This window comes from Phaethon lepturus, unplaced genomic scaffold (genome assembly GCF_000687285.1).
Source record: "Phaethon lepturus isolate BGI_N335 unplaced genomic scaffold, ASM68728v1 scaffold50695, whole genome shotgun sequence".
In the NCBI taxonomy this organism is placed as follows: domain Eukaryota; kingdom Metazoa; phylum Chordata; class Aves; order Phaethontiformes; family Phaethontidae; genus Phaethon; species Phaethon lepturus.
The window spans coordinates 20,045-30,489 of record NW_010539546.1 but is presented as its reverse complement, the minus strand read 5'-3'; the positions used below and the strand labels follow the sequence as shown (position 1 = coordinate 30,489).

Here is a 10,445-nt window from a genome sequence, read left to right as displayed (position 1 = left end):
ATGTACATAAAACCATACAAGGTATATATGAATTCGAAGGATGCTGTTTGGCTTCAGGGCAGAGGTTAGAGCAGACCCTGTTCTGCTTGTTGAGGATTTCAGCATAGGAAACCTGCTCTTCTGAATTGAGGTGGAGAGCTGGTTCTTCCCGCTCCGCGCAAGGCCCATGGACCAACAGGCCTCCTACAAGTCTTTCTGGCTGTTGGCAAATCCTTAACGCTAGCTGAAAGCAAAGCTGTGCTTTGGGGTTGGGGTTTTTTTCCCTGTGAGAGCAGAGCTGCTGCTGTTACACCATGCTAGATTCTGTTTGCTTGAACTCATGCTATCCTTAACTCATGGTAAAGTGAATGCTACCTTTCCCTCAGAACCCACTACCCTATCTGGTGGTGCTGTAAAGAAAGCAGCATTTAACCTATTTTTGCTCTTCCACAAGTGCTCTTGTGCTTCGAGTCAGTTATTTTTCTGGACACAAACACAATTGTACCATGAGCCTCTTCTCACAGACCAACCTGATTTCTTCAGTTTTGGAGGCCCAGTTCCCTGATGCTCCTGTTATCCCAGGTTTATACGCTCTTTTTTCTTCTTTCCTTTTCTTCTGACTTTTCTGACTTCTGCCTTTCCCCAGAACTTTCCTTCCCGGCTTGGGCTGGGGTAAGCAGATGAATCAGCAAGGAGAGGCTCCACGTGTCCCATGCATGGGCCAGCCAGAATTCGTCAGTGGATTACCACCTCAAAGTCAAGACCAACACTGCTGATTTATAAATGCATAAGCTGTTTCCCAAATGAGACCCCCATGTTGAAATGCCTCTGTTACATCAACAAATAACTGGGGAGGTGGGAGGTGGTTATTTACCCTTAACAATAGTCTTAATACTAGGTTGGAGAGAAACTGGCTCTAACTGGTTAGAGAGTAAGTGCAGGTTCTATCTTGGAAAGAGGGTTGTGGTTTTTTTGTCAGCAGGAGTGTTGACTTGTGTAAAAGCCTTCCAAAAATTATGCATTTTAATGGTTGGGCAGAAAGAACAGTTTTAAGATGGCATTTGCAGAATTTATTGTTTTCTAAGCAACATTTTTTATCCCTCAGAATAGCTTATCTTCAGCGCTTTCCAGGACACTAAATCTACCTCTCTGTTTCTATGAGGGCAGAGTCATTTCTGGAATAATCTTTCATCATAGGTCATGGGGATACTTTTTCCTTTCTCATCTTTACCAGCTCTGGTTCTGCTTTCCTCTTTCCATCTCAGAGCAACTCGGTATTGAAGTCACTTGATTTTGGTGACAGCAGTCTGTGTTGTAATGATGAGTCAGTATTTGGATGCACGATACGCTGATACTACTGTACTAGGTCAATACTTCGTCAAAAGGGGACCCTGGGATTCCAGAGGCCCTTGCGCGAGGATGGGGTCTCCACAGCTTGCTTCCTGGTCCTGCTTGAGGCTGGGTGTATTTGCAAGGGACTTGCATTGTGTTTGCAATACCCTGGCGGAGGCTGCCACGGAACAAGGACGGGAGAGCTGCACCTTGACTTCTGCAGAACCCGCAGACCGTACAGCAGCGTCTCTGCCTGGTGAATTGCTCACCCTTGCTGTTTCGCTTTTACTAGATTGTTGCAGTTAATATATGCAGTTTAGCTTCAGTTAGGCTTCTGTATGTTATGCCCTCTTTGGGCGATAAAGATTCCTCTTGCTGTTAGTGGTGGCTATAATCTGCATTTGCAATGCTTATTTTGTTCATATTTCTTATGAGAGAATTGTTAAGGATTTATCATTTTATTGTAAAACTTTCTAAGATACTTCCTAGTGATGTTTGTCTTTCCCTTATTTGTCTACCTTTCAGCATTGTCTGCCAGAAATAGTTTGAATTTGTTTGATTTCCCACTTGTGATTCCGGCAATGAATACACTAAGACTTTGTTAATTTGCACTAATAATTGTGCGTTACCTACTATGGATTACCCAGTTTTGCAAGTTTATCAGACAAACAAAGCATACCAAATAGAGATCAGTCATAGCTGGCTGATTTTGATATTTAACTTTAGCTCAGTATACCTTAATAAGACTGTACACTGCAATTTTTAAGATAATCTTTGCCAAGAAAGATTTTTAAACTGTAGTCAGTGAGGAAGCTTCCCATGGCATTGTGCGACATTTTGCAAACATGTTTTTAGTGCTTACCCACTTGACATGAGTTTCAGTGTAATTGTGGAGATATGATTTCTCTTGGCTTTTTGTGCAGTACTACCTTTTAAAGCTAATACTGCCTAAAAAGCTGTTTCTTGCAAGTCAGCAGTGATAACTGCATGTAAACTAAAAACATATTTGGCTGTTAGTAAGTATGAGAAAAATAGACTGTAGTGTCTCCACCTGAAGACAGTGTATATATTCTATATTTTCTTTAGGCTGTACAGTATTAGGAGAGCAAAACTTCTTGTCTATTGTATTTTCTATCGACCCTTCAGGCAAATATTCAAGATATGTTTTTACTGCTGTATACTGCTTTCTGCTTGACACAGGCCAATATATTTTGAGTATTCATTTGTACAATATAGACTCTCGTAAAATGTAGTCAGACATGTAAGTGAATTTTGGTCATTGATTCCTAAGAAGGTGTATTTCTTCTCACTTTGAAGAGCTGCTAGTATGAAAGAACTTTATGATTACACAGAATTTTTTAGATTTTAGTTTTTGCTTTACTACATAGCTAGGTCAGGTGTTTTGGGTGGAAGTGGTTTGTGCGAGTGACCACTTGGCCTTATGAGATGAACTGAAGGAGAAGGAAGATGCTTTAGAAAATCTTGGAACAATAGTACAAGTTTTCACTTAAGTTTAAATTTACCATTTTCTAGCATAGTATCTTGTTTTAATTTTGCATATAATTCTGGGTGCACAGATTTTGCAATTCTAGTAGGAGTACAGTCTAGATCTAGTATTACGCATACACAAAAGTATCTATCATGAATGTGCAAATTGCAGTTTTCCAAATTATTTCTTGGCCAAATGCAGGCAGTTTTTCATGAAGACAGCATTGTATGTTATGTAGTGTAACAATGTCCATGATACCAAACAAATTCTCAGTTTCTAGAATGTGGCAGAGAAAGGGGTACTGCAGCTCTCTGAAGTAAAAAGTCAGTCTTCCTAACTTTTAAAAAAACACTTCATTAGGTCCGTTGCTGAAAATAGTTGAAACGTTTGCTTGAATTTTCAAAACAAATGACATTTGCATGCCTGACATGCAAATTTCATCCCAAGAGGTTGAAGATTGGCAAAGATCTAAGCAAGGGAAGGCAAAATTTTACGAAAGATGACATTTGTTCTGATTATAAATGTAAGGTTACCAAATATGGTAGGCCAAAGAATGACTCTGTTACATAAAGATTGTTGTGGAAATCTTTTTTTCTGTATTACAAAGAATATATTTGTTTTGTAGTCTGTGATCATATTAATTTGTGTTATAAACGTACTTGAAAAGAAAGTCTGGCTTGCAAAATAATTTTTGTTGGGTTTTTCCTTTCTCACAGCTGGGTTAGACATAAAGATTAAATTGCTTTTTCCTTTTGCTCTATGAGGAGTTCTCATTGTGATTTATGATTACCTTTTAAAAGTGTGTACCTTAATTTAAATAGAACGGGGAATTTATGTATTGCATAGCATGCAGTTTCAAATAGGAAGGAAAATTTTTCTTAAACTGTGCTTCCACTGCCAGTGTAATCTGGCATGTACCTTAGTTGTGGAAAAGGGGATTTAGTACATGAAGTTAGATCAGAGCTGGATCTGTTAAAAAATTACCTTTCACTACTGTTAGTTTTCAGTTTAGTATCGGTATAAAGGAAGACTTGGAAATGAGCAGGTAGAGATGGAGAGAAAATAATGTTGCCCCATCTGGCAATAGCACTGATTTATGCCATAATAAGCTGATTGTGGAATTGTAATACTATTTTCAGAATGAATTGTTTTGCTTTATATCTTCATCAGCTCAATTATTGCATCACAAAATGGGCAGTTCTTCCAATAATTCATGCTGAAATAGTGCAGCAATATTGATACATAAAGGAGAAAATGAATACTATTTACCTTAAATTGCTTCAGCATATTTGTGGTGCTTTATTTGTAAATATATTATTTGCAGTGACTTGCTTTGTATCAGATGAATTATTGAATTGAGTTTGTACAGGTTCAACATAGAAAAAATAATTTCCTGTGTTTTCTTTTTTAGCCTTCTGTTGAATCTTCAAGCCCAGGTAAATATTTTTAATATTTCCTAAACTTGTGAGGGAAGAGGGCACCCTTGAAAAACTACTTTTGCTGGTCTCTTCCAGTTAGTAATCTAAGCATATAATTTGATGAATAGGTTGGCGGCAGCACTGGTTTACGTAGTCACTGCTTCTTCCAGCCTGTACCAGCACAGGTTTCTAAATGGTAAAATACACTGGGGAAATGTGATTCTTGTCTTTGCAAAAGCTGCACGAACACATGTTCGGGAATGCTGACATCCTAAGGAGCACAATGTGAGCGAGTGCTGGGAGCATGCCATGGAGACTACCCAGCGATATTACCATCCCTGTAGGCATGGCTACCCGTCGGTGTTAAATATAGAGTCAAAAGTTAAGGCACTGTGTGCTCTCAATTAATAGATACACCGTTGCTGTATGTTTTTATGCGCAGTAGCCTCAAGAACAAAGGCAGCAAGAAAAACAGTATTTTTTTACCTCATTGGATTACTAAAAATGAGGGGTTTCATGACTTCTGTTTATAAAGCTGTTTATTTTCTGATATTCCAGTATCCCAGAGCTACTGGCTACCTAATAGTCAGCCTAAGTGTAAATTGTTAATATCGGGGCGGGGGGGTGGGTGTTTGCTTTGGTGCGACTGTACTTACTGTTATTTATTTCCAAGGTTTTTGGCATCCTACTAGTGGAAAAGCCTTCCAGTAGTTACTTTAGCTGTACTGCCGTTGTCTCTTGAGCTCTTATTTCGTTCAGAGAAGCAATCAATTGCTTTAACACTTCAAACTACAAAGTATAGTTAACCCTTGTAGTCAGCTCCTGCCTCTTGCATCCTTAGTGTGGATATACTCCTCAAGCTTTGGAAAATGAAATTTAAATTGTCCACAGAGACAAGTGGAAAAATGTTAGCAGAGTTAGAATTAGAAATCGGGTATTGCTGAATTATATAAAAATGCTGCATCTGCCAAACCATTCATCCATTCATTTATTTTTCATTGTCATAACATATAACCAGACTTCTTTACAAAGAAACATGAAAAAACTGCATGGGGAAAAATAACTAAGGATTCTGCATCATAAATAAAATCTGCATAACTGTGAAGCTTACTTTAAGCTTAAATTTTGGAAAAGTCATTAGACTGTCTTTGCAGTTGTAAACAAGAAAGCTTGCAAAGTATCAAGGAAACAACTGCCCTGAGTTTATGAGTATTTCTGCTCCCAGTAGAACTCTTGATTCAGACAGGTTTATCATTATTTGGGAATTAAGTCTCCAAAACCTGAACATTTTACAAACATTTAACTAGGAACCCGATGTCCAGGTATATAATACTTTGAGAACTGGCTGGTTAAACAGTATCTCCTGGTTCTTTTTTCCATTATCTCTTACCACCCAAAGGACAGCTTTCAGTGTCCTCTGAATAATGAGATTGGCTTTCCCCAAGATAAATGATTGAGGTGTTTTGAAGATATTTTAATTTCTCAGCATAATTTGAGTATTAAAATGTCACCAAAAAAAAAAACTAAGCTCTGTGAGGCCATGATCTAACTTAAAACATTCTTTAAAATGTTTTCTATTAGGAGGTTCAGCAACATCTGATGACCATGAATTTGATCCATCAGCTGATATGCTGGTGCATGACTTTGATGATGAACGGACATTAGAAGAGGAGGAAATGATGGAAGGAGAAACAAACTTCAGTTCTGAAATAGAGGATCTTAACAGGGTAGGTAGCCTTAAGTAGTCATAAAACATAACCACAGCCCACAGTCTCACATAAAACGTATGCAGGTTTTTCCCCTTATATTTGGAATTTTAGAAAAAAACACCCCTAAAACACTAACAGACAAATAATATAGATTGGACAAAAGGGGCTAAATTGAATTTGCAGTTCTTAAAACTTGGGAAAAGGAATTGGTACATAAATACTTAATAATGTATAACACTGTGCTTGTTTAGTTTCTTTTTGCATATATGTGCTGGTATAGGATTTGTATTTTAGAGCTAATATAAGTTAAAATACGCTCTGACTAAACTTGTGTTGTTATTTCCTAAAGCACTTGATTAGTGCATATAGATTTTGATTTTTTTTTTTTAATCCCATAATTTTGCACTTCTTTTGCATTTTTATACAAACATTTGTATAATACTTCAGTGGAGCGTATAGCAGTATCTTCATTTTTAAGGTAGAGGAAATGGAGATGCAGATGAAATGATTGGCTCAAAGCAAAGAGTTGTCAGCAGGGCTGGGATCAGAGCTCACAATTACTGTTAACAGTGATAAATACATCTTAAAATGTGTATCTTCTGAAATAATTGCATATAAGATTTATTTGGCATTTTGAGGTTATGCTGTCACTTATATATTGTCTTAAATTACTTCTTGGGCAGGAGTAATATTCTTAAATTACAAACTAGGTTCATTATAAATGCAAAGTAATTTAGATACTGTCTGTGGCCTCATTGGCTGAAATGGCTTCCAGACAGATCATTAATGATTCTCAGATGTGTATTGGATGTACAAATCCTATTTAGTATAAGTGATTATGCCAATATGACTTTAAATTAATATAATGCATTTAAACTACGTTTCGGGTGTAAATGATAATTTCTTTCTGGTAATTTCAGGTTTGATATTACATGGTAAACATAGAGATAAATAAATAGTTTGTGAATCTAAATGTGCTTCATCTAGTTTAAATGAGAAATGAATCTCCACATGTATGTCATGTGTTTTTTAAGTTGAACATAAGTTTTTGCCCCTCATGTTTTGTGAAGAGTCGACATCTGGTTGTGTAACTCTATCACCACATTACAATGCTCTGTTTATAACTGTATCTCAGCAGCCAGTTTATTCCCGCATACCTTGGTTGTCGGGGCTGCAAGTTCGTAGTTTCTCCATGTGTCAGCTCTTCTGTGATCAGGACGCTGAGCAGTGGTATAACGTAGATTCACGTTGCTCCATGTGCTACTTTTCTTTGCAGGAGGCTTCTGGGGACTGGCAGAGAATCTTACGGTCAGTTAGTACATGTATTGCAGGTCAGGCTTTTACTGAGTTTCAGATGCTTCCATGCCAGGATCTTGCTAGAGACTTGTGGCTACTTCTAGTTGTGGCATAGCAGGCCGCACATCAAGGCTTACTTTTACCTCTTTTTTAGTCATAGATGATAGGCAATCTAAATCTCAAAACTATTGTCAAGACAAGTGGTATCCTGTCTTTTTCTTTCCCCCAATATTTACATGTGTTATTTCAGATTTCCCCCAGGCTGTGAATGTGCCTGATTTACTAGTTCAGCTCCTTCAGAAATGAGGTGGCAGTCAGGTTTTGCAAAAGCATTTTTCAACCTTAATGGTTTCTCTCCTGACTCTCATGAAAATTACGCCTTCCTCTAGGGTACGAATCTTTTCTACGCTTTGGTTGAAACTCTGGTGAACCTGTAACGTGTTAGTACCTGAGGTTGAGCAGCATCCTGCATTTGTCTGTGCGAGTACATGTATACATTTTTGTCTAAATGGCAGTAGCATATCTGTGTCTAGAGACCTGAAGTTGCCCTCTATGCCGCTGTAGTACAGGAAAAAATACAGTTTCCTGCGAGCAGAGCAGTACCTGAAGGGCATCAGGAGTATTAGATTTGGTGGTTCTCAGTGATATTTCTTGAAAGGTAAGAGTTTTTCTTGGGCAGGAAAGCTATCAGCAAGGTGGTGCAGCAGACTATCCTTGACCACATCCAGGCATATGTTCAGTAATACTGTTTTTGTACGTAGGAGCATCTATACCAGACGTAACCAAAGTCCTGGCTAACCGGTATTCCTTCTTCAGCAGCTGGAGAGAGAGTGCTCAGGAAGGTGTGCCTGGGATGAGGCACATCTCTCGGCGTCCTGGGCATATGCTGACACTGCAGTTTTCCAAAACATGGCAAACTTGGCAGTGTAGTTTTGGTAGTAGGAAACTGCATTCACACTCTGTCTTGGAAATAGTAAATGACCAGGCCCCAACAAGTTGCAGAAACTCAACTCCTACTCTCAGCTAAGCTGACTGTACAAAGCATCAGCTGGAGGCAGAGTGACATGGAGGATTTGACGAGTGTGAGGCCAAGTCTTTACCACTCTGCTGCCCTGTCTATGGGCAGAGCACTGCTGGGTGGTGTGTGTTGGCTTCCTGGGTGCTTCTAGAAAGTGGTGAGCGTTGCCAGAATGCTGTGTGTGGTGCCTCCCTGCGTTACTTACAGATTTTTAAGCTTTTGACTCCCTTCCTTTTTCCATTTGTTGTTCCATATAATCACTTGGTTCTCCTTTTGGGGTCCCCCTTTTCAAGGAGGGCTCTTGGATTTTCTTAGGGTTATGCACCGGCGTCCTCTTGTCTTTACATGAGAGAACCACACATGGAAGCATGCAGTGTTTCTCCCAAATACTCTTCCAGCCTCTAGCAGGGTGCAGTTCAGGCATGTATGAAAAAGATGTTGTCTCTTTGTCTGTAATGCCTGTCAGTCTTATTTTTCCTCCTGTGGATTTGTCCATTTTATTTTTAACCTCTGTAAACTTGGTGTCCATGAGGCACATGGCAGTGCTGTGCAGTTCATTTAGTGTGAGAAACATGTTTGATTTTTCAGACCTGTTCTGTTTTCATTTCAGTGGTTGCGCCTGAGCTCTGCAATTACAGAGTGTACAGTCATTTATATTTACCTTCTCTGCGCTGCTTATGATACAGTTCTCTGTTATATCAGTCCCCCCCACTTACCTCTGCTCCAGACACACGAGTTATAATTCATTTGTTATTAAACATCTTCCACATAAGAAATTTCTATGTCTTTGATAAGACTTGTTACTTTCTTAACCTTTCCTGTTTTTGCAATATCCTGAAACAACACAGAAATCATGATTTGTGTTTTATCTTGGAGTGTTACTGACCCTTGGGGCTTTTTGAAATGTAATGGACTATCTGAAGCTAAGAGGCTCTACCTAAGAAAAATGTTGTAAATACAATACCTCTTTCCTAGGTAACATATAGTAGTATTCCTGTTACATTGTTCACACATGCTTACAAATAGTAGTAAAAGGTCTTTTTAATTCTCAGCCTGTGTCTACAAATGGGATAGTGGTGAGGAGCGCTTAATGAAAGTATATTGCTTTCCACAATGTACCAGAGAACATTTATTTGGATAATTATGAATAGGATTTTTCTGATAGCTGTACTGTCAGGTTTTAATTAAGATCACAGTCCTGTTGTGTTGTCTGTGTCAGTAAAATATTAACTCTCCACTTCAAAGAGTTCTTTGCGTAAAATGATACGATAGGGACCAAGAAGTCAAGAGGGAAGGTAAGGACAGTTAGGTCCATATGGTCTGCATCTACTGTGTATATAGCTTAACCAAAGAGTAGACCAGTATGTGGTAGAATGGCTTAGTTCTTTGAAGTAAAATAAAATACAATGCAATAAAATACACAGACAACGAGTACTGGTAACTGCTGTGTTACTCTGACTTTTATACAGCAGAACTAACTACACTTGCCTTTTGTAGTTGGTATTGTTAGTATGTTTCCAGCACCTAGACATGTGTTGATCGGTGAAGGCCCTTTGGAAAGCAGTTCACTGGAGGAAGTCTAAAGTCAGCAGATAACTAAAAAAATCTGATTATTGGCTGAGATGTACATTACATACTAAGAAGAAATATTTAGAGCAGGCAGACACCTCTAAATAATAAAGGATTTGTTCATGTGAGAGAGATCATTTTAGAATGCTCTCTGGAAGTTTCTGCTCTGAAAAATCTCGTTAGAGATGCCATATACTGCCCCTGAAGGCTGGATACTGAGGTATTGAAAGTAATAAAGTAATTTGCAGACCCGTCAATTAATCATTTTTATTAATAAAGTGAATGCAATTAATAACAGTTTGGGAGCCACTAAATTTGAGAACCGACTGTATCATTTGAAATGTTTCTTCAGAGTGGACCAGCATTCTAAATATAAAGATTTTTAAATGTACATGTAATTTAGCAGATTTGCTTCCAACTGTGGATGGTTTTGTAGACAATTTGCTGGAAAGTACACGAATCTGTAAACATTACTGCTATCTTTACCTGCATATCACGTGATCCTGAATATAAGGTCACCCCTTACTCCCATCCAATACCTTATTTTTTGTTTTGCCCAGAAAGGGGAGAGGCAGGGAGAGAGAGGCAGGGAGAGAGAGGCAGGGAGAGAGAGGCAGGGAGAGAGAGGCAGGGAG

At 38.5% G+C, this 10,445-nt stretch overlaps 1 protein-coding gene across 2 annotated transcripts in view; it reads left to right on the top strand.

Moving 5' to 3' along the window:
• The first annotated feature begins 1,536 nt into the window (after nucleotides 1–1,536).
• The window catches only part of MIER1 (mesoderm induction early response 1, transcriptional regulator), a 24,286-nt gene continuing 15,377 nt past the window's right edge, over nucleotides 1,537–10,445 (top strand). The window contains exons 1-2 of one of the 2 annotated variants that reach the window (XM_010287142.1): nucleotides 1,537–1,567; nucleotides 5,800–5,945. In XM_010287142.1, coding sequence (XP_010285444.1) covers nucleotides 5,847–5,945 — 99 coding nt within the window. In that variant the 5' untranslated portion in view covers nucleotides 1,537–1,567; nucleotides 5,800–5,846. Of the gene's footprint in view, nucleotides 1,568–4,208; nucleotides 4,237–5,799; nucleotides 5,946–10,445 lie in introns of those variants that run through there. The other variant, XM_010287144.1, reaches the window with a different exon arrangement.